Genomic DNA, 23,068 nt, shown 5'->3' with positions numbered 1-23,068 from the left:
TTGTCTGCCTCCCCTGCTAAGGACAAGGATTCTCACTAGTCTTACTCATGCTGAGTACCTAACAGTACCTGGCACACGGTACTGCTGAAGCCGCAAAGGACTGGGCAGCCTCCCCTGGACTATGAACGAGCTGGGACGGGTGGAGCGTACCTCAATGGGAGAAACCAGGCTGGGGGTGGACTTTTGATGGCCAGGCACATATCCTCCCTCCCCCCTTCCCCAGGAAGCTGCTTCACCCAGGGGAGCACGTGGGCTGGAAGAGGAGTGGCCGACTGTGCCTTCAGCTGTAAGGCAGGACCCAGACAGAGGAGGGAAAGGTGACACCTGCCCACTCATCATGGCCTCTGTAAAGAGGGCGGGGTAAGTGGCCCCAGTCCCATACCATCACCCTCCTCACCTTCTGTCCCATCCTGTTTTGTTTTTTGGTAAAGTTCCCTTTGAAAAGTCCTGTCCCTCCTCTCCAGACTGAGCTGCGGGGAATTGAAGGGGTGAAGGGGTCAAGTGTCTAAAAGCCACCAGCCCTTCAGGCAAGAGAGCTGGGAAGGGGAGAGCCACGGAGTCTGGGAGAAGGCCCCAGCACAGGCCTACAGCTCCCCACAGGGCCTACTCCTCCCCCAAACTCTCCCAGCCCTGAGCTTGCCATCTGCTCACCCCAGGGTTTTCTGGCAAACAAAATTGCCGGTGTAGACCTTCTCAGACCGGTTCCCTCACTCCTGCTCCTCTTAGCTCTGCGGCAGGGGGATGGTCATACCCATTTCTGACGGGGTGACCACAGCTCTGCGCCTGCCCCCTAGGCACCGGGCGAGGAGCAGGTCGAGCCGGGCGCAGCGGGTCCAAGGCACAGCGAGGCTCCGTCCGGCCCACAGAGGCCAGGGGAGGCGGCGGGTCCGTCCGGTATCAACCTCCCCAACCCCCCGTCCCCGCGCCCCGGCCGACCCCGGTTACCTGTGCGAGTCCTGGTCTCCCCCGGGGGACGCTCCCGCCTGCACTCAGTACGGGCGATTGGCGTCTTTGGGCCGCTTCAGCTGCACCTTGAGCCTCTTCATGCCGATCTGGAAGCCGTTCATGGCCTGGATGGCGGTCTGCGCGCTGGCCGGGTTGTCGAAGCTCACGAAGCCTGGCGAGACACGAGGGACGAGGGCCTGGGTTTCCACGGGGCCGCCCCGGCCGGGAGGGGGCGGGGGCGGAGAAGGTCCGTGGGGCCGAGGGCGGGGTGGGGCGGGGCGGGCGGCGGTGTCTCCCCGCTCCCGCCACGCCTCCGGGCGGGGGCGGGGCTCAAGGCTCCTCCCCCTCGGGGCCCCGCCCCCGTCCCGGCCTAGTCCCCCCCCCCTCCAACTGCCCCCGTGCTTGCGGACCCTCCGGCGGCGGGTGCTGCCGAGGCTCCCGGCTCCCCGACCCGCGCGGCCCCGGGCCGGGCCGCCCCGGCTCCACCTCGGCTCTGGGCGGCGCCGCTGTCCCGCACGCCCTCTCCCCCAGGCGGGGCGCCCGCGGCGCGGCGGGGCTCGGAGAGGCGCCCGCCCCCCACCCGCGCCGGCCCCGGCACCTCAGCCCCTGCCTGCGGTGGGAGAGGGCGGACACACCTGCGGGTGGAGGAGTTTATTGGACACTGTCCTCCCTGACAGGAGGGGGCCTGGCAGCGGGAGGGCACGGGGTGCCGGCCTGGGGAGAGAGAGGAGTGCGAGGGGAGGGAGGGGAGGCGCCACGGAGCGAACTTCGCCGCCGCCGATTCCGGCCGCCCCCCTCACGAGTGCCGCCCGGCCGCGGGGCAGGGCAGAGGCAGGGTCCCCGCCGCCCCTCCTCCCGCTCCGTCCCTGCCGAGGCTGCCCCCAGCCAGGCTCCGGGTGGCCACCGCCACCGGGGCCAGTCCACACCGGCTCACATTAACCAGCCACCTCGCTCCCAGGGGCCGTCTGCACCATCCTTTTATTTAGTAAAACTCCACCCTGGGAGCAGGGGCTCTTGCCCCGGACTAAGCACGCACCCATTGATGTGAATCCCTCGTAACACTAATAATGGCATAACAATAATAGTACAAATTGACCCTATTAGCGAAAGTTAGCTAAGTGCCTTCTCCGTGTACTACAGACTGCAGAAGTGCTTTTCACGTGTTCACTCCTCCCAATATCCCAGGACAGGACATAGAACCATCCATGGCTCCCAGTCACCTTCTGAAACAAGCAGTTCCCAGGTGGGAATGGATTAGGTTCCCAAAGCTGATTTAGAAGTCACCTTTTGGAACTTCGAATGCATCTCCTTATAGACTACACTACATCAGCATTTCCCAAAAATGGCCCTAAAAGGTGCTCCCTGAGAAAGGGCCTTCGGTGGTCAAGCAAATTTACAGCCAGGCCCCTCTGGGACAGTTCATGGCACATTAACAAATAAAAACATCCCTCTACCACCCCAACTTCTCTCTTCTTTATGTCTTTGTTTAACCTAGTATTTCCTGGAATTTATTTGACTTTAAAGGCCTTTTCTCCTGTAAAATGGGCTTAGATCCTGCAAAATATATGAAACTAAGCTTGGCGAAGTTCCCAGGCCATCCTGCAAATGCACTTCATTTGGGGTGCTCATCTCCAAACGGCCATTAGATATATAAGGGATAGGTGTACAGACTCCGTTGATGTAGAGAGCTGTTTTCTCGGTTAATTGTCTGTGGTACCTTGGGCCTGCCTGTGACCCCTCCCTTACTCTCCCTGTGTGGTGGCCCTTTTACCTCCACCCCAGACACTGCCTCCACCGGCCTCTTTTCTCTTTCTCCTTCCTGCATTTGTGTGCATTTTCTCTGGAGGCCATGCGCCATCAAAGATGGGGGAGGGGTGTGTGTACACGCATGTGAGTGCACTCAAGAGTGGTAGCATGTGAGCTCGGATGAGATTGGTCAGAGATGGGCCCAGGGCAACATAACCAACATCTATGTATTATGTATTAATCTATGGGCGAAAACACATAGGAAAGATTTCTGATTATCCGTAGTTGGAAATCAATGTGAGTCATCTTTCCACCTCCCCCTCTCATGCCCTCCTGGCCCATCCCTTCCCCACCAACTTCTCTGACTGATGACTAAATCGAGCTGTCAGCAGAGCAGTTTTCAAATGCGTGAATGGTGCATCTGTTATACTGCTCTCCCCCGGATTAAAGAGGGTGGGCAAACTAAACGCCTCTCTTCCTCCTGGGACAAGATAGCTGAACTGTGGGTGGCCGTTCCCCCCACAAAACAGCAAATACGAGCAAAGTGGCGAAGAGATGGGAGAAAGATAAAAACGGCCGGAGATGCTGTCTAGGGTGGAGGTGTAAAGGGAGAGAGAGGGTCCTGGAGGAGGGAGGAAGCCCAGCCTTCGGGTTGAGTTTCTGGAAGCCTGGGGGTTGGGAAGGATTCCGGGCTCAAGGAACTTTTCCTCCTGAACTAGTTTTGTTAACTGGCTAGCAGTCAGGGCAAGGAGCATCTCCCCTGCTGGCCCCCCCTCGGCAAGGCTCTAGGCACCATCTCCCATGTTCACGGTTTCCAGGGCTGTGTCCCTTCTCCCAGAACCCCCTGCCCCATTCTTCCCACTCCCGAGAAGGTTTCTGCCTTCCAGACCGTGGGAGGCTGTGCAGGTAGGATGCCCTCCTGGTGGCCCTCCAGCCCGTCTTCCAATGCAGAAACCATCTGTGCTACACATATGTTCACGACGGCCTCTGAAAGATTCTGTTTATGCTTATAAAGAGCACGCGGGGCCTTTAAGGAGTTCACTTTAACAGAGGACCACGTGTGCAGAAAAATGGCCCTTCCTTTGGGGAACAAAGGGGACCCTAGCACCTCCTGAGGTCCGCTCTGGCCAGGTCCCTCACATGGACCATCTCGTATGACCTTCACAGCACTGCTGAGAGCTGACTGCTGAAATCCCCATTCCACAAATAAGGACACTGAGGCCCAGAGAGTAAACTTGCCCATGAGTGCGTGCTGGGGAGAGCTGCACAGGCTCGGCTGCCAGAGCGAGGGAGGGAACCCAAGAGGCTGAAGGAGGAGCCACTGGGCCAGCCAGCTTGGCGGGAGCCTGTCCTTTCTCAAGGCCAGTGGATGTTCAGCGCTAGCCGTTTGTTCAGGAAGAGAGGAAAGAGCCAGAGTAGAGGTAGGTGGGCATGGACTCCCAGAAGCAGCAGGGCGAGAGCCTTTGCTGGAGGACTTGAAGGAGCTAATGGCAAGGGTAGTCCGGGGCTGACGCCCCGGGGCCCAGCATGTTCTGGGCTCTTCACAGTTTTCTTCTGATTTATGGAACATCTGAGGCTTACTTAGAGAGCAAAGGCAGCTGATCTCCAGTTTGTCGTTTTTACATACATAATGTAATTCGTCAGAAGAAACACCAAACAGTGGAGGGGTGCCACCTGGTCTTTTCCTTTTGCCTTGTTTTCCCATCCCCCAGAGAAATGAGCTGCAGGGGCAACTCTGTGCCACTGATATGCCACAGATTTTCAGTGGCAGCTGTCAGAGGGGAAAGGACAATGTGCAAAGATCTTGACTGCCTTGGGGAACATGCTTTCCACCCTGAAGCCCCTCCTGGTCCTGGAAAGCTGGTCTCCAAACTGCAGTCTCCTTAACATGTTCTTCCTGGTGCTTCTGCATTTTTGTACCTTCTCCCCTTCCCTACTCCCAAGGGGGGACCCAGGTTCCCTGGCCAAAGCAGGATCTTATTCTGTCCTCACAGCCCCAGAATCTGGGGGTCAGCCTGGAGAGTCTGAGCTTCTGGCTGACTCAGCTCTGGGGACTGGACTCCTCAATCCTTGGGGAATCATGAGTGGGTCTTGTCCCAGAAAGAAGCTCCCATGGAGGCAGAAGAGGTGGGAGAGGGGCTAAGGAGGAGTGGAGAGGAGAGGTGTGGGGATGAGGTGGGTTTCCAGGAGGTTGGAAGCAAACTGAAACTCGGGATGCCCAGTTGAATTGGAATTTCAGATAAACAATGAATTACTTTTTTAGTATAAGTATATCCCCAATATTGCATGGGACGTATCACACGTAATATTTGGGATATACGTATGCTAAAAATGTATCCATTGTTCATCCGAAATTCTGATTTAACCGGGCATCCTGTGTTTTATATGACAACCATACTCCTAGATCCTCCCAAGTCCTTCGTCTCCTATCTAACACCCTGCCCAGGAGAATTTACCAGGAGTACTTCATCCTGTTACTCCCACCATCTTCCACTACCTACCACACCACATGAAGCGTCTTCACCTGAATGGTTGAAACCCTCCCCAGCACAGGCCCACCCTCACAGCTGGTCTCCCCTGAACCCTCCTTTCTCCCCAAAGCCTCCTGCTTCCTCATTCACTGACCTTTGACTCTTCTCATCCCAGCCCCCATGCCCTCATCCATTCCATTCCCCCTGCCTGGAATTTCCTCCCCTTCCTTTCTGTCTCTTTACATCCACCTGCCTTTCTCCTTCCTCCATTACTTGGTGCCTCGCAGATTTCACTGCTGTTGAACAGATGTGATTTTCATCTAAGCTCAGACCTGAGGCTTCCTGAGGGCAGGAACCAGTTTCCTCTTCCTGATTCCTCAACAATTTGGCTCTCCTGGCCTGAGGGGGTGGGTAGGGGGAGGAGGGTTCATTGGATGGCAGGAGGGGAGCAAAGAGCAGGGTAGACAGAGAACGGGGGCAGGGGCAGGACAGAGAGATGGACAGAGGAGGCCAAGGGGCCGGCGGGGGTAGGGGCCTCGGCTGGGCGGACCTCCCACCCCAAGGATCATGCCTGGCTTTTACCCCGGGGCCACTGTGGCCTTGAGAGGAGAGGGGCGCTGGGAGAATGGGTGTCGCCAGGCTCTGCTCCCTGCCCTTCCACCCCTGCCCAAGGTGGGTCCCTTCCCCTTCTCAGTCGGTGGGAATGGAACTTTTTGCCTGGGAGGAGAGACTATCTCTTGGACTGGGACAGGGGGTAGGGGGGCTGGATGGGGTGGGGGGGTGGGCAGAGAAAGCCAAGAAGCCAAAAGAACAGAAGAGAGAAGAGGGGTGAGAGGTGGAGGCTGTAGGCTGGGCACAGGGAGCACTTGGGGGGTGGGGCCGATGTGAAGGAGCAGGTTAAAAGCAGTTGGCCACCGGTAAATTGGTGCGAGCACCACCCTGTCCTAGGTGAAGCTGGTTTGTTATCTTTACCCACCAAAGCATTTACTTTGGTTAGTCGCCCGATCCACAAACACTTTCGAGGAGATGACATTACCGAAAGGGAGGAACATCTGCATCAGCTCAGCGTCCCCAAACTCCTGGGGCAGATGGTAGATGAACAGGTTACAGCCCTCGGGCCCTGCGGTGAGGGGGGGGGGCGGGGGAGGAGGGATGGCGGGGTGGGGGAAGAGAGAGACAGAGGAGAGGTGAGCGAGTTAGGCAGCGGCAGCAGGGAGGGGTGGGGGCGAGGTTAGGAGGGGGAGTCTCATTCAAGATCCAAAAGTGGCCACGGAAAGCGGGGGGCTGCTGAGCCCCGGGTCTGAACTCTGGTCTCCGCTCTGCCCTTGGGCAAGTCACAGAACTTCTCTGCGCCTCAGTGACCTTTTCTGCAAAATGGGTCCATAACAGGGTGCCTGGCAACTCTAGGGCTCCAGGGGTGGAGTCAACCAGTGAATGGGGTGAACGTGCCAAGGCCTGATCAGTCATGGAGGGGAGATGCTGAGAAGAGGCAGGGGTAGGGAGACCTGCTGGGACCCTGCTCAGGGGACGTCAGAGGGAGCTGCCCTGGCGGCAGCCATGCCTGTGGTGCTGGGGCCTCTGGAAGCCTCGCTTCAGCCCCCAGAGGCAGGACTCTGGGGCCTGGAATCCCCATCCTCCTCGTGGCCAGCAGCCCCTGCTTCCCATCTGGTCCCCAACGGCCCTACCCTCTGCTACCCCGAACCTTAAAGTCAGCCCTGATCTTGGAGGTCGAAACCAAGATTGACCCCACCTCCTCCAGCAAGCTAGGTGAGCAGAAGGGGCTTCACTGCAAGGCTCCGTGATGGGATACCCACAAGCCAGGGTACCACGAGCCTTATGCTGTAAAAGTCTTCCCGTTTCGTTACAGCAGTAACAGCCCTGCCACTTCTGTAGCATGAATTACATGCCAGGCTGCTCTACACACTTTACGTGGATGTTAATTCACTTAATCCTTACAGCAGCCCTGAGGCTGTTGTCATTCCCACTTCACAGAAGAGAAAACTGAGGCCAGAGAGGTTAAGTCACCTGCCAAGTCACATAGCTAGTAGGCAGTGGAGCCAGGATATGAACCCAGACCCAGGCTGTCTGCCTCCATAGTCTGTGCCCTCCTCTCTCTCTACCTACCTATCATTCATCTCAGTGCCCCAGAAACCCTGAACCCCGCTGAGGTCTTTGGATTTCTGAAATTTGCAGATAGCTCTGAAGATTCACGTTTCTTTTTAAATGACCAAAATGCTCAGTTTTAACTCTGAATGGGAAATCTCTCCAAGCTCCTTCGTTTTTTTCCTGCCATCTAAAATAGAGCACGCCACAGATAACTTAATCTTCTAAAGTGTGGACATTCCAATGTTTGTTTCCAGCCTATGGAGGACGTGCAGAGGAAACAGCTGCACTTGCTAAGAGCTGGATAAGAACGAGGTGCTGATCAGAGGCTGGTAGAAACTAGGCAGGAGCTTAAGAGTGAAGACTGTAAGGCACCGATGTGGGCTGCTGTGTGGCTTTCACAGCCAGCACCCTGGTTCTCTGGGACGCGTGAGGCTGCCAGATCACCTGGTTCTGGAGCAAATCATCAGCTCTGGAATCTCTCCGCCCCTTTCTTCCTCTCCTTTCCCCTCCCGCTCTCCTAACTTCCTTCCTCCATCTATCTGCACCCCCTTGAGGTTCACAGCTGGTAGCTCAGAGTCCTCTGACCACCAAAGCCTCCCTCTGAACCAATGACCTCCTCGGCCCCGGTCCCTGCCCTGCACCATCTGCCCGTCCCCGGCCTCCGGCTTCCCCTCCCTGGACTGCTGGCTCTGCCAGCTGACGGCGCTTTCAGAACCGGCGCAAGCGAGCTCCTTCACCCACTGCCAGGGGTCCCAGGGCAGGATTCCCCAAGCTCTGGTGGCCCTGCCCCCACCCCCTCCCCTCCAACCATGGCAGGTTCTCACTGGTTCACACTCTGTGAATGTGTCCCTTGATGGTCCCCAGCTAGATGTGAGTCCCCTTGCAGCAGGAACCAGCTTGAAGGCCTCATCTAATCCACACCTCCTCCAGGGTCCCACCCAGATCCTCCCCACACCGTCTCCCTTCCTGGGGCTCCCTGAGTCCATAGCCCATAATTCTGCAGTCTGAGGCTGTTTCTCGGGTAGGTCTGGGAAGCTTTCTCTCCAGCCAGAAGGGGGTGCTCTCTAGGGGCAGGGGCACTTGCCTTCCCCCCCCAACCCCCCGCCCCCGGTCCTCCTACTCCCCTCCCACAGCACGGGCCTCCCTTCCTCTCCCATCCCAACTCTTCCAGACTTCCCCCACCCCTCCAACCTACGCTGACACCCGCCTTGAACTTGGGGCCCTCCCTACAAGTTCAAGTTCTGCAAGCTGCTTTGTGTGGACTTTATTTCTGTTCTCCTTAAAGAGACAAGGAGCCTTCGAGCGTAGAACCTCTGGGCTCGGTCCCATCAGTATGGTGTGTGGCTGAGTCCCACAGGGACGGCTCTCCCAGCCCCCTGCCCCTCCCCCCTCAACAGTGTCCTACTGGAGCTACCCCGGAACCCTAATTCCCGGATTACAGAGCATCCAGATGGCATAACCACAGGACTTTGGAGATCAATGTGGTCCAAACCAGCCTCCTGACAAATGGTGAAACGAAGCTCCAGAGACAGAAAGTGACGGCCCTGGACCACACTGCAGCCCCTGGTACAGTAACCTGGGCTGGTCTGTGGGCAGACAGCCTCAGGGCCTTCAGGCATCTGTTTTCAGGCTCAGCTCAAAGACAAGGGAGCTGGAAGGAGGGTCCTGCCCGGCAACCAGTGTGTCCTGGTATTTCAATGGCATGACACAAGGGGAGGTGACCACGGTGGAAAGAGGCTAACTACTGGCACGGCTGGAGGAACACAGCCTTCTTGTTCGTGCCTCATGCGATACTGCACATGGCTTTGGTCTGGCTCCAACCCACTCTCAGCCTGTCTCCACCCCATTTCCATGCTCACCGCAGACTTTGCAGCACCCATGCCTTTGCTCCTGCTGTTCTCCCAGCCTCAAACGCCCGTCTCCCCATCTCTACGTGCTGGAGGGGAGTCCTCATCCTTCAGGACCCCACAGATTGCCCCGAGGACCCCACTTCCAGCACCATGAGCTCGCCCTTATATGCAGCGTGCTTCTATAGGGATCTAGGTTCACATCTCACTGCTTCCCATGGCCTGCTCGCACAGCGCACCGAAGTCAGGGAGGATGGAGACAACAGTGGGAGATCCTCCCGCCCGATGGGAGGCTGGAGTGGGGACTGGCCACACAGGGTCTGCTCTAGAGAGCAGGGCACAGGGGTGGGGGTAGCTGAAGCTGCTCGGAGATGGAGAGAAGGTATGTGAAAGAGTTCAGAGCTAGACTCACGGGTTGGTACAAAGTATGAGGTAGGGGGTGGGGCAGGAAGCAGGTGGTGGGGATTGTGTTTAAGGCCAGTGGTAGGGGCTGTCGTATGTGTTGGTCAGAGCAGCAATGACCTGCAGCTGTGTGTGTGTGTGTGTGTGTGTGTGTGTGTGTGTGTGTGTGTGTGTGTGTGTGTGTGTGTGTGTGTAGCAGGGTTTAGAGACCTCTGAGCCACAGGCCAGAGTGATACAGGGCACTCACTACGAGGTGAGGGCAGGTCAGCCTGAAGCCAGTGGGGTGACAAAAGCAGTAAGGGCCACTGGGCACAGCTCTCTGCTCTGGGCCTGGGACAGGCAATGCTGGACTCTTGGACCCACTGCTTGTGGCCCTGACCTGACAGATGTGGTGCTGGAAGGCATCAATGCTGGAAGGAGGGCGGGGGCAGGACAGGCTCCAAGGCCACAGCCCAGTGAGGGGACCATCTGGCAGAGGCAGGCTGATGGGCCATCGTCCACCCACACTTCACCAATGGGCCCAGGCGTGACTTGGAGCTGCAGCGTGGCTGCAGGAGTGAGCAGGGGCCCTCACCGTGCACCCTCTGGGTTCCGGCAGCTTCATCCTCATGGGCCCAGGGAGGCGATGACACAGGTCTCGGGAGCTGCCTGGTGCGTGTGAACTAAGATAATGCCTCACGTACAGCTTTGGAGAGGGTGACAAACTGGTGAGGGGAGGGCTGTGTGCATGGTGAGAAACCCGCAGGCGACTGCTGGAGTCTGGAAGGCAGACTTGAGCTAGTCTGATCCTCACACCCCTCTAGGGAATGATCATCACTTTACAGGTGAGGACACGGAGGCTGAGATTATAGACGAGGGGCTGAGCTGGGAGTCAGACCCAGAAGGGTTTGCTTCAAAAACCAGCCTTTCAACCATCCAGGCTCTGGGGCCTGTTCGGGGCCTGTCTGACCACAGGGCTTTGGACCAGCAGACCCCCGGGTCCTTTCCAGGACTAGCTCGCATCCCACAGCTCTGGGAGAGTCTGCCGCAGGGGCTACGAGCCAGCGATATGGAAACCACTGGAACCCTCTGGCCACGTGGGCTACGTGGGCAGGTGTGGTGGTCTCACTGGCAGGCCGACCCTTTTCACGGGGTAGAGAGACAGGACCCCATCAAACCGAGCTCCGTGAGCATCCCTGCATCCCTGAGCGTGGATTTGTTATCCAGCTCCTGCGGGGCTCCGGACTCTGGAATGGGAGGACTCAGATTCTTTACGAGGTTCCAGCCTCCCGAGGCCCACGGGCCTTGCTGCCCTGTTCATACCAGGGCCTCCAGATGTGGCTTTCCAGGATCCCCTTCTTTCACTAGGCCTACACTGGGGCACCCCATCCCCTCACCTGCCCACGGAGTCCTGCCCTGGGAGCTCCAGCTGACTCTCCTTCTCACCTGGAAAGTACAACCTCTGTCCCTGATGAACTGGTATCCCCACTCCCACCTACCACCCCAGCCATGACCGTTCATATTTCTCCCCTTCATTGCCACTGGACAAATGCTGCCCATCGAGGGAGGGGAGATTCTTGGACCCTGCCTGCTCCGGGACCCCACCGTCATGACCTCCCACCACCTGGGTTTACAGAGCTGTCCGTGACAGTGCACCTCCGCGCTTGGACTGGAGAGCGCTGCCTCTCACCGTCCCGCAGCTCCTCTCACCCTCAACACAACGCAGATGTGGTCACCTTGCCAACGGAACACCCCTGCCAGAGGCCCGGGCGAGCAGCCTCTCTGGGGAGAGAAGTGGGGAAGAGGCGAAGGAGCCCCACTGGCAGACTCACCTTCTCTCTGTTGCTGGGGGATCATTGGAGGTGGCTGAGGAAAGGCCTGGCTTATCTGACCATAGGCAGCAGGGTAGGCGGCTGCTGGAGGGCCAAAGAGAAGAGGCAGGAGCAAGAGACGGTGACAGTGACACGGAGAGGGACAGGGTGAGAGGCAGGAAGAAAGAGAGAAATTTCAGTGTTGAGCAGTAAAAGCAGACCGGCGAAAAAATGCATTTTTAAGATAAAGCCAGTTTTCAGCAGTAATGAAGGAGAAGCGGCAAAGGGAAGACCAGAAGACGTGTATGTGCCCTGGTGTGTGTGTGTGTGTGTGTGTGTGTGCACGCGCACGCTGGTGTGCGCATGGGGGAGGTGAGTTTAATCTGCAATGGACAACCCACGTGTGGATAATCCACAAGAACGGATAATCAAAAACATCAGAATGCCCTGGAGAGGATCGCCCCACACCACCTGGAACCCACAAGGTTTCCCCCTTCTATGAGCCACGACTGACTCCGGCCACATACCCTCAATCTCGCTCAGATGGCGCCTGTGTGGGAGACGGGAGCCCCCCTAGGTGTGAGCTTGGCCTCTGGGATCCTGCCAGTGGGTGGTTCCCCAGGGGCAGAGGGCTGAGCTGAACAAATCTGACGCTTTCTATATTCAACTGGAAAGGGTCAGAGGTGGGACAGGAGTGGCTAGCCCCTTCCTCAGCCTGGCCTGGCTCCCAAAGGGGCTCAGGGGGGCTCAGCAGGTGAAGGCAAGAGCTTCCCCTGGACTCCAGATGTGAGAAGCCCACTTTATCCAGGTCCCCATGGTGCCAGGAAGCTCCATCACCCTCAGGGGAGACATTGCTGGCTCCTAAACACAGCAAGGAGGGACCCTGACCAGGCCAGACAGCAGGACACTGGCTGGGCGGGGATGACTGTGGTGTGTGTGTGTGTGTGTATGTGTGTGTTGTGTGTTGCCGAGCCCCGGGGGAGGGAGAGAAGCATGGCTGACAGCTGGCCTTGGGCTTCCTACGGTAGCTCATCACCTTCCCTGATTCAGTGACCCAAGGCCATCTGCTCGCCTCTCCTCTTTTCTACCTCTGGCTGCCTATTCTCCCTTGTTCCCTGTCCTCCTTGCTCGGGCCCCACTCCTGTTGCCTGTGTATGGCTGGTGAGGGGGGGGTGGGGATGGAAACTGCTTCCCTTCCCTCAAACCCAGGCATCGGTGCTTTCTGAGCCAGTGACACCTAGCTCCGGCCTCACCCCAGTGCTGCTGGGAGGCTTGGTGCTCCTGGACAAGCCAGCCCTGGCAGCACCACGGAGGAGGGAAATCTGGCCTCAAAGATGAGTCACTTCACAGCAAGGTTAAAGCTTAGCCTGGCTCACCAACTCATCGCATGTTCGGACCACCCACCACTGCCGTGTTGGGTTAGGGTTAGGTAAGCTCTGCCTGAAGGCCAAGGGGCACCTGCAGAGGGGGAGGGAGCCCGGCGGGGTTGGGGGGGGCGGTCTCTGTCAGTATAACACTCCCTCCTTCTACCACAGCTCCTGGCCAGTCCTGCCCTGCTCCCCCCTCCCTCACAGTGCTAGGCCCAGGCCTGGCTGGGTAGGGGGCACTGGTGCCCAGGCATGGGGAAGTGCATACAGCCGGGGGACCACCGTGGGGACGCGTGGATACTAACGACCTGCATACTGCTGCACTCCGGCGTAGGCCTGCTGCAGGGGGTCCGCGGCGGTGGGGCTCTGCGCTGCAGGGGAGCCAAGGGGGCAGAGGTCAGCGATGCCTACCCAAACCAGCTCCTCTCCCACCACACCCCTGGAGATGAGGCTGTAGCTGCACTGCCTCCCCAGCCCCTGTGGTCTCTGTCCCGGGGCAGGGCATCTGAGGCAGGAACCCTGAATGGGGGTTCCTCTTTCCTCAGCCTGGGGCCCTTGGTAGGGTGGAAAGCTGTTTCCCCTGGCTGGGGGATGCAGGCTGCCGCTGGCTTGGGTCGGGGGTGAGAGGTGTGGTTCATGCAGAAGGCTGAGAAGGGCAGGGAAGGAGACACCAGAGAAGGGCTTGACCATGAGGGACTTGGTGGGGAGACACCTGAGGGACCTGGCCCTGAAGAAGGGCTGTGGGAAAGCGGGCAAGGGTGCTAGAGGCTATCAGGAGGGTGGTTTCCTCCTCACTTATCCCTAGCAGGACTCAGGGGCAGAGCCCAGCTAGGCAAAAGAAAGGGCATGGAGGCCTCATCCTGCCATTCTTCCTGGGCCACCCATGCCTACTCAAATAGAGGGACCCCCTCCCAAATTCTTAGGGAGTTTGCACGAGGCACAGAGGTCTTTCATTCCTGGGCATGCCCTTAGTAGAACTGACCACACAAATAGATCTGCACCACGGTGCCCACAGACACCAAAGAACAAGAAGACCAAGGACCTTCTAACACCTGATCTCACGAGTGGGACATCTACTGCCCAGTGCGCGGGGGCCCTTGGGCTGATACTTTGGCAAGCAACCCAGAGAAGCTGGACTTCTTGGTTCACTTCTGTTGCCTTTGTTGTGTCTGCAGATGTGGTGGGCAAAAGCCTGGCTGCAGCATGGACCAATGGTGGGCACTGCCTTTGGTGATCAAGGGCAGTGATGACTGAAGTGGGAGTGGGCCGGCCTTGGGGGCCCAGGGAGATGGATGGGGACAGATCCAGCCTCAGTACATTTGAGGCAAGCTGGTGAACACAGGGAGGCAGAAAGGAAACCATCCAGGCTTATCGGCCTGGTGACCCAGGCCAGCGAAGCTAAACGGCAGTGCCAGGCTTTGGGGCCTGCAGACCAAGAAGAATCCCCAAACTTCCCTTCTGAGCTCTCTTCGCTGAACCTCTCAGTAACATTACACTAGAACAATAGCTCCTGGGTCTCTGGGGGACAAGGGAAAGTCCTGGGGCAGAGGTCCTTAGAGATCATGTGGATGGTAGCAGGTGAGCTGGGCCCAGGAGGGCACTGCCCAGAGTGGGGAGCTGAAGATGGGTAAGGATGCGGGCTCCTTCCCGCCTGGGGTTGCCCAGGACAAAACCCTATCCCTCGATTTCCCCCACGGTGGACACTGGAGCTCCCAGTGGTGAGGTAGCAGTAGTGGCGGTGTTCGGCAGGTGGCCTACTGCTCCCTCCGCCTGACTCTCCCGCCAGCCTGAGCTCCCTGGAGGGACAGCCACTTCTTGCTTGTCCTCTTGGGCTACCCAGCTGCTCAGCCACAGAATGCCTTTATGCCAATTAGAAAAAAGATGTCTCTTCTCTGGGCAGAGTTTTGGTGCCCTGTGCAAAATATAACCTGCACGACTTCTATGGCAGCTCCCCCAGCACAGTGCCAGGATCGTAGCAAGTGCTCAGCAAATACCGTGGCATGGGCGAGAAATAACCAGTCCCTACCATTTGTGAGAGCCACCCCTTCAGGGGCGTTTTGTGGCAGTAAAAGCCACACTGTGTGCTTCCAGCACGATCCTGATGAGTAAAGGGGAGAGCAGAGATGCTACCTGGGGCTAGGACGTGGAGGAAAGCATTTCTGAGACCCCTCTCTACTCATCTGCTTAACGACCTCATTAGTAACTGCCAAAGAATGAGCACTTTGAAGGATCTCGCTCGTTACAGCAGCTCCAAACTCTGCATTTAAAGATGGGAAATTCATTTTTTTAACGTACTACTTTTTTCCTTCCCTTCCCTCCATCCCTCCCTCCTGCTCTGGCAGGGGACTGTTTATGGGACGTGACAGATTGTTACAAATGGGGGAGAGAAACATTTCCAAATTCCGCGAGGGAAATAGCTCACAGATGCTGGTAGGGGTGGGGAAGGACCAGGTTTGTCAAAATCCAGAGACCCAGATGGGCTTGTGGGCAGGCGAGGGAGGGGGTGGTGAAACCACCCAGATGTGCTGGGGACTGTATCTCCCAGCCCATGAGCCTGAGTGAGGAGGAGCCCAAGAACCTGAGATAGGGGGGCTCTCTCCCACCTCCAGCTTGCCAAGCCCCTCCCAGCCTGGAGCCTTCACCATTAAACAACACTCCAGATCCCCCTCCAGGCCCTGTCACTTCATTCTCTAGGCTTCTCTGGTCTGTTCGCTATGCAGTGAGGGGTGAGTTGTGGGAAAAGCACTGAGATGGGATCATGAACAACTCCAAGTTCAAAGTCAGGAAGTTCTCCTCTATTTCTCTCTGGCACACTCAGCTTGTACTCTGCTGCCGGTACAACTTTTATATTCTATGGATGCCTGGGCCTCACTCCAGACAGTGAAATCAGAAGCTCTGGGCTTCCGTGGTCTTACAAAGCCACACAGTAGATTCTGATGGGCGACCAGAGTGGGAAGCACTACTTTGCCCCCCAAGGCTGATCTCCTCTGCCCTAGTTGGGCCAACCTCCTTACCCACCCTGCCCCTGCCAGGACAGCCCCTCCATAGCCGTGTGCTCCTTGCTCATGCGTACTTAACGTTTGATCTGAGCGCCTCCTCAGGAGGCTCTGTTGGGCGTCCTCAGCCTACAGAATGAAAGAACTCTCCCTTCATTGGAATCCTTAGGCATCTCCGATCAGAGAACGCTCACTCTTGACCGAAGTCTACACTGCCTTATTGCCTCATTAGTCTGTTGACGCATATTATGTTCCCGACTGGATTTTGACCTCCCAGGAGATAGGCCCATGTCCTTCCCTCCTTCTGGGCCACCCCCCTTTCACCTTTCATAGACTGGGCACTTACTAGTACTTATGGGGACTCTGTGACCTCATCACCTGCCCTCCAGCAAGGACAGCATTCTCCTCATTGCTATTACGCTGCCTCTTGCCAGTCTACTCTAGGGCTTTGGGCCCAGCTTCCCAGCTCCAGTCCTCAAGACCAGGGAGATGCGCTGCTTAAAGTCAACTGGACACTCTTACCACAGGAGAACTGCTAAATTTTAGGGGAACAAAGTTAATCAGGAACAGGCCTCCTGGATCTTCTTGTGTGCCAGAATTCATGAAGGTAGGACCCAGGAACTGTCCAAAGTTCTGGTCCTCTGTCCAAAGTTCTGACTGCGGTTTCGTATGCACCAAGGGACCGAGCTGGTATGTACTAGTCAGATTGCCAATCTATATACCTCCACTTCCTTCCCAAAAGAGGCTTTTCCTATTTAATACTAAATATGATTATTCTTTTAGCTTCTATCCCCTCACTTCTTTTGGGTCAAATTCACTCTCAAGTGATTTGCAGCTATTAGTCTCTCTCTAGATGAGCTGGACAACTCATCTATTCTCCTTTCCCTTGAGGGAGCCCCAGGAATGGGGTTTCTTCTCACCCAACAGACTGACAAACCCCCAGGGATATGTCTTCTCGTCCATCAGGAGCTCCCTGAAGGAAGGCAGGAGGCTGGCTTTCCCTGATCACATTTGAGGTTTCACCAAGGAACAGAGGGCAGGGAGCCACACATTCCCTGTTATAACAGCAAGGGCATGGACGGAAAGGATGAGGAGTGTGTTGCATGGGGAAGGAAGGGCTACCAGATGTTCTTACCTGGGTAGGGGTGAATGCCATTGGCAAACACAGCTTCTGCAGCAGGTTGCCCATTGGCCTGTGGGGGGAGGCCAGTGAAGCCGTTCACCCCAATGGGGGACGGGATGCTAGGCACGGCTGGTGCAGTGATGCCCGGAGGGGTGCTGCCACCTGGTTCCAGAGGTGAAGATGGGTGGAGAAGGGGAGGCAAACAGAACAAAGGTGATGAAGGCCAACCCATGGAGCTCCACCCTGCTGGCTCCAAGGACCTGGGGATAGGCTTGGACCTCACATGTCAACTCAATCCTATCTGTGAATCAGGCCTTGGGTTATCATCTCCCTATATGTAATGACTCTACTTATCCCAACTATATCTATACTTCAAAGCAGAGTCCAAGTCTCACCTACCCCCAAAGACTTCTCTTACCACTGACTGCTTGACCTTGGACCAGCAGCACATAGACCTCTAAGTGCCCTTGACTTTGACCGCAGTTGGTCTTCCTTTAGTCTTTTTCAGTGATTCGTGCTCACCCCAGTTAAGTCAGGATGGACTGGTCTTTGTCTAGCCACCAAGGGGTTTCTAAGCTATGGCTCTGCTCTCTGCTATCTTAATTGGATCACTGAGGGGCTGATTTGCCTCCCTATGAGGGAGTCTTGATACTCAGGTGGAGGAGGTCTTAACTGTGGCGTTCCCTTGCATTGAGGGAGAAAGGCCTTTGCAGAGTCCAGACTCAGCCCTATTCCCACAAAAAGTAGACAGCCTGGCCTCCTCCTTTTAGGACAGTGGTAATGCTCATTGTGGCAGGGGTAAAGCTGGGGTCAGATGACAACATGTTGTGCTCTCCCTACACCAGGTGGATGGAAACCAAGGTGTGGATGGCATGGTGATTGTACTGAGGCCCCAGAGGCTGGAAAGGCCTTCTTCTTCATGTAGGAAGCAGGGTCTCTCTGTGGATAAGGACCTAAGGCCATCAGGAGTGTCCCTAGATTGGGGATCAGAGCTTCGGGGTGGTGTTCAAGTTGGGGCTAGAGATGGCACAGTCTTTTATAGCTTTTAGCTGGGAAAGGAATAGCTCCTGGATGTCAGGAAGGCTGCTGCTATGGCCTGAGTGCAGACAGCGAAGGAAACTTGGTGAATGAGAACTCAGCCCTCAGGGCTAGACAGGGATTCTTAACCTTGAAACTACTGGCATTGTAGCCACACATTTCCTTGTGGGGACCTGTCCTGTGCATCGTAGGATGTTTAGCAACATCCCTGGTCTCTACCTACAAGATTACAGTAGCACCGCCCATCTTCAGTTGTGACAACCAAAAATGTCCAGGACATTGCCAGATACTTGGGAGGGAGGGGCAAAATTGCCCTGGTTGAGAATCATTGAACTGGGTAAGAGCCAGGATCCAATTAAACACATGCTTTGTAAGCGGAGCTGTTTCCAACCCCTCTGTCCTTTAGTAACTCTTACAGTTCTCTCTTGCTTGTTGTGAAGCTGTTTTGGAAAAAGTCAGTGAATCTAGGTTGGGTTAAAGGGAAATGAAAAACTGGGGTTCCTTCTGTGCTTGGGCCAGGGGTCACAGGATGGGCAGGGCTCTTTCCCTTTCAAACCTCAAAGGGAGATGTGTTCATGTCAATTTCTTTCCAGATATCTATACCAGAGATCAACATGAATTGCTTCCTGATATGGCTAAACAATGTAAGTGAAATTCTCACCACTCTGAAATCATATCACAGACATCAGGGGTCCACATCCCATCTTCCCATGGGTCCTCAGGAACGAGAACACCTTTGAGACACACTGCCCAAGGATAAGGCCTGCATTGGGCCCAGACGCTATGTGCTCTTGACCCAGGATGGTCCATTGGTAGCCAACACTGGCCAGACAGAAGGTACCGATGTGGGTCCAGCTGCTTTCCTGCCAGGCCAGGCCCTGTGTTGGTACCTGCCCACTTACCTGAGGTTGGGGTCATGGGTGCGGCCGCCAGGCCATTCATGTTGAGGGCCGCCATCTGCTGCATCTGGGCAGCGGCGAAGGCAGCCATGGGGTTCAGGTAACCACCCTGTGCGACTGACGCCATTAGTGCCGCTTGCTGCTGCATCAGCTGGGGCAGAGGGAGTGCAAAAAATATCACGCGCTTCCGGGGGGGCGACCCTCCCCACCAGAGGGTTCAGCTCCCAGAGACCAGCCCCCCAGGCCCTGAACCCCAGGGAGCCCTGATGCCTTCCCCATACCTACCCTAGCTCTCAGTGGCTGTTAGAGACCACCCCCCTCCCGCCCCCCAGGAGAAAACTATGCTCAAAAGTAATAGTAAGGTCCTCGGCACTCTAAAGTTGTAGAAGGTGGGGGAAGGGGACCGGCTCCATGGGCACTAGTCAGTCCTGTCGTTCACGGAGATGTGACATCCAAAGCTCTAGAGATGTGTTGGATGAGCCTCTGTAGAACTAAGTTGGAACGGGTGTCTGTTCAAAATGGTCCTAACTTGGAGTCTGTAGGGTAGAAGCTACAGGAGAATCACAAGTAAAACCTCAGGCATCCCAAGGTTCTCACGGAGCTGAGTGGGGATGGGGGAGGTTGCTGAAAGTGGCCAAGTTTGGACCCTGCTGAACAAGTGAGGGGAGCTTGCATTTTTAGAAGCAGAACCCTGGCCTACCTTAGTGCTACCCATGTGGGGCTACAGGTCTGAGAGGCAGCTGAGGGGGGATGCTGGCAGAGCCTGCCCCAGTGTAGAAGAAAGAAGTTGATGGGCCGGGGCCTGAGCTGAGGCCTGAGGGGATTACAGAGGAGGTGTAGGGGATGAGGGCTTGGGGCACCTCAAAGGACCCCGGCCAGGAGTAACCAGAAGGCCTGAGGACACCCTTCCATGATCGGTGGCGGGGGTGGTGTGGTGTCAGCAGGACACTGAACTTCTCTCCCTGTTCCAGTCAGTGCTTCCTAGGATTTGCGAAGAACTGCCGCCCCCAGCCCCGCCCTGCTGTGCCCTCACTTACTGCCTGTGCGTAGGCGCCATAGGCCCCGAACGGGATGGCCATGGGGTTGAACATGCCCATTTGGCCGGCCATCTGCTGCATTCGCCGCATTGTGCGCTCCTTGTCGGTGTCGGCGAACTTGACCACCAGACTGGATGAGGCTCCCTGCAGCCAGGACTGTGCGTGAGGCCCACCAGCCCTAACTGCCTCTGCTCCCTGGCCCGGGCCCACCCAGTCCTCTCCACGGGGTGCTATGGGGCGGGGTAGGTGGCACGGTGACAAGCACCAACCCTCCGTCCAGGGGTCTGGAGTCTTAACCCCCCACCCCCACCTCAGGCTTTTTCTATCTGGGTGACCTTGGGCCACTTCCTTAACATCTCTGGGCCTCAATGTCCTTGTCTTAGAAGTGCAGATACTGGCAGTGCCTTCTGGTCTCGTGGGGAGGCTGTGAGCACCGCAAGCGTTTGGCATCCTGTGGCCTAGCGCGCGAGGGCTGTCGGGGCCCTGCGGATGCGTGGGGTGGCCGGGATGTCTCTGTCCCTCATTGCCCCGTTCCCTCCCCCCTCCCAACTCCCCAGGGGCGGCCGCACTCACCGGCATGGTCTGGCTGCCGTGCAGAGCGTTGATGGCGGCTTGCGCCTCGGCGTGGGAGGAGTACTTCACAAAGGCGCACCCTGGGGAGACGGGAGAGGCTGAGCCACGGCGCCAGGGCCCAGAGGAAGGTCAGAGAAGCGGAGGACTGAAAGACGGGGCACGGGAGGGGCCGAGGGGAGAGGGCGCCTCCCAGAAGAAAGCAGAGTGAGACACAGAAAGAATGAGAGAGAACCGACAAACTCAGAGCCACTCAAGGAGGCAGAGAAAGACCGGGACCGGCCAGAGTCTTCCAAGGACCCTTAAGTGGCCCCGTCCCCCGCGACTTGCATCGCGGCCTTTCCATCCCCGCAGGCCCAAGCGCCTCGCCCCTTCCAAGCGGCCTTACCCCACTTGCCCAACGGGGCCAGTCCCAGACGGCTCGGGACTCTGCCGTCAGGCTGGCAGGAGACCCGCGGCCTCGCCCCGCCCACCCACTCGCCCCACCCACTCCCCGTCCCGCCCCCACGCACCCTTGCTGTTGCCGTCTGGCCCGCGCAGGATGGTACACTCCTCGATGTTCCCGAAGGCCTCGAAGAGGCGGCGCACATCGTCCTCAGACTGCTGCTTGTTGAGCATGCCCACAAAGAGTTTTCTATCTTCTGGAACAAAATTAGGAGATGCTTACCCGGGCCGGGGGTCCGGCTGCGCGGGGTCGGGCCCTGGTGTAGGGCACGGCCGGAGGTGGAAGGGTTACGGAGGGGAAGGGTAGGAGCTGGGTAGGGGGCGGGAAGGGGGCGCACAGCAGGAGGGGGAGGGAAAACAAAGAGAGGGAGGCGGGTGGGGCACCGCTAGAAAGGGAGGAAGGACGCGGGGTGAGGGGGTTGGGGGAGAGGAGGACAAGGCCAGGAGGGAGGGGAGGTAGGAGGGGTTGGGTCTAAGCGGGGGGCAGGATTGCAGCGACTCTGCCCCTTCCTGCGTAGAGAGCAGACCTCACACTGAGGGGCAGGGCCACTGGCCGGCACCGGCACACAGGTCGTATGGGCAGCCCTACGTTCTCTTACTCCCTCCTCTTAGACACAAACTGTCTTCCTCAGCCACTTTCACCCCCAGATGCCAAAATTAATTTACAACTGGCAAGTCTGCCACAGGGCCTTTGCATACGCTGTTCTCTCTGCCTGGAGTGTCCTCCACATCACAAAGTTGAATCTTCTAATGCTAGGTCTCAGTTTAAATCTTGCTTTCTCATCAAAGCCCCTCCTTCCACTTCTTTATTCTCTGTCTCAGCCCTTCCCATGGCCCAAAATTCAAAGGACAAGTATTTACTGCTTTGCCTGAGTAGTGGGTTTCTGTCTAGCTCCCTACCCCTCAATCTATGCTCCCTGAGGCAAGAGGCCAGGCCTCAGCTGGAGCAGTGGTAGCAGGCACATAGTAGGCCCGCAGGACTGAGCTATGGAATGAATGAATAAATGCCCTATGCCAGTCCCAGGAGCACACCTCCTTTCTGCCTCACATGTTCTTACCTCCATCTGGTGCTCCCTCCTCTTGCCCCTTCCTATTCATGCTGCGAAATTCAGCCCTGGGCACTTTGGAGGGCCTGTTTCTGAAGACTGGGCTCCCTCAGCAGCCTCCCCCGACGCTTGTGTTGAGTACCAAATGGTTTGTTGACAACACTCAGATGTGTGCTTAGGGTGACAGGGATCACGTTAGGCTGTGTGGATTTGTAGTAGCTTGTGACTGCAAAAAGATTTCCCATCCCACAAGCTCTTACTGCAGTGTGACTTTCACTCCTCCCAGGGAGGTGAGGTCTAAGTTGCCTCCCCTTGAATCTGGGCGGGGCTGTGACTGCTCTAACCGATAAAGAATGGCAGAAGTGACACGAGCTGCCTTCACAGGCTCGGTCATAAAAAAGGATCAGCTTCCACTCTCAGCTCTCTCTGTTGGGGATGGTTGCTCTGTGGAAGCCAGCCACCATGCTGTGAAGGACCCCCAACTAGCTCATACCGGGAGTCCACACGGAAAGGAACCCAGGCCTCCAGCTGACGGCCAGCATCAGCCACCAGACATGGAGTGAATGAGTCCTGAGATGATTCCAGGCCCCAGCCTGTGAGTCTTCCAGCTGAGGCCCAGACATCCTGGGGCAGAGACAGTCCCTCCAAGCTGTGCCCTGTCTGAATTCCTGACCCACAGAATCCATGAGCATAATAAATGGTTGTTTTATACCACTCCGTTTGGGGTTAAGTTGTTAGGCAGCCATAGCGGCTGGAACAGGGTCCCCATGGTGGCAGACACCCTCTAGATGCTTGTTGACTCTTCAATAGCTGACACACACAGCCAAGACTGCAGAAATACCCACCCCAAAATTGCAGATGGCCATGTGTTCATGGTTTCCACAGAATGCAAGGGCACTCCAGGACCATGTCCTTCTTGATTCCGGGTGGTTGGTGCCGCCTGCACCAGAGCACCCCCGTCACTCACACGGCCAGGAGAGTTCACATAGAGATGAGGGGCTGACCAGAGGTCTGGAGCGAAGTGGAGGAAACCTCCAGGCCCTGCCCTGCTTCACAAGCCACCGCAGAGTCCTCCTCAGGAAGGCCTGACCACCGCCCTGCTGGTACCCCCAGCCTGCAGCACTCAGCACTGGGCAAGCTCTCAGCGATGAGGTGCCCCTTCCATACCCACAGGGTATCATTGTCAGTTCCTATGACCAATGTTGCGTCAGGGCATGCCAGCCTGGACCTCCAACATGGGT

The 23,068-nt window shown here is 57.1% G+C and overlaps 1 protein-coding gene across 50 annotated transcripts in view; it reads right to left on the bottom strand.

The window, feature by feature from the left end:
* The window catches only part of CELF4 (CUGBP Elav-like family member 4), a 296,737-nt gene that overhangs the window by 8,129 nt on the left and 265,540 nt on the right, over positions 1 to 23,068 (bottom strand). For 3 of the 50 annotated variants that reach the window (XM_065890240.1, XM_065890245.1, XM_065890237.1), the window contains exons 4-13: positions 20,850 to 20,978; positions 20,341 to 20,420; positions 19,768 to 19,911; positions 18,734 to 18,881; positions 16,806 to 16,955; positions 12,980 to 13,045; positions 11,329 to 11,412; positions 6,199 to 6,282; positions 1,581 to 1,659; positions 946 to 1,117 (exon numbers count right to left, since the gene is read on the bottom strand). In XM_065890240.1, coding sequence (XP_065746312.1) covers positions 946 to 1,117; positions 1,581 to 1,659; positions 6,199 to 6,282; positions 11,329 to 11,412; positions 12,980 to 13,045; positions 16,806 to 16,955; positions 18,734 to 18,881; positions 19,768 to 19,911; positions 20,341 to 20,420; positions 20,850 to 20,978 — 1,136 coding nt within the window. Of the gene's footprint in view, positions 1 to 945; positions 1,118 to 1,580; positions 1,660 to 6,138; positions 6,283 to 11,328; positions 11,413 to 12,979; positions 13,046 to 16,805; positions 16,956 to 18,733; positions 18,882 to 19,767; positions 19,912 to 20,340; positions 20,421 to 20,849; positions 20,979 to 23,068 lie in introns of those variants that run through there. The other 47 variants (XM_065890247.1, XM_065890239.1, XM_065890243.1 and 44 more) reach the window with 32 other exon arrangements.

The sequence above is a fragment of the Phocoena phocoena genome, chromosome 13 (assembly GCF_963924675.1).
Source record: "Phocoena phocoena chromosome 13, mPhoPho1.1, whole genome shotgun sequence".
NCBI lineage: Eukaryota > Metazoa > Chordata > Mammalia > Artiodactyla > Phocoenidae > Phocoena > Phocoena phocoena.
Note: the sequence above shows the minus strand (reverse complement) of the source record. Positions and strands in the feature narration are given on the sequence as shown.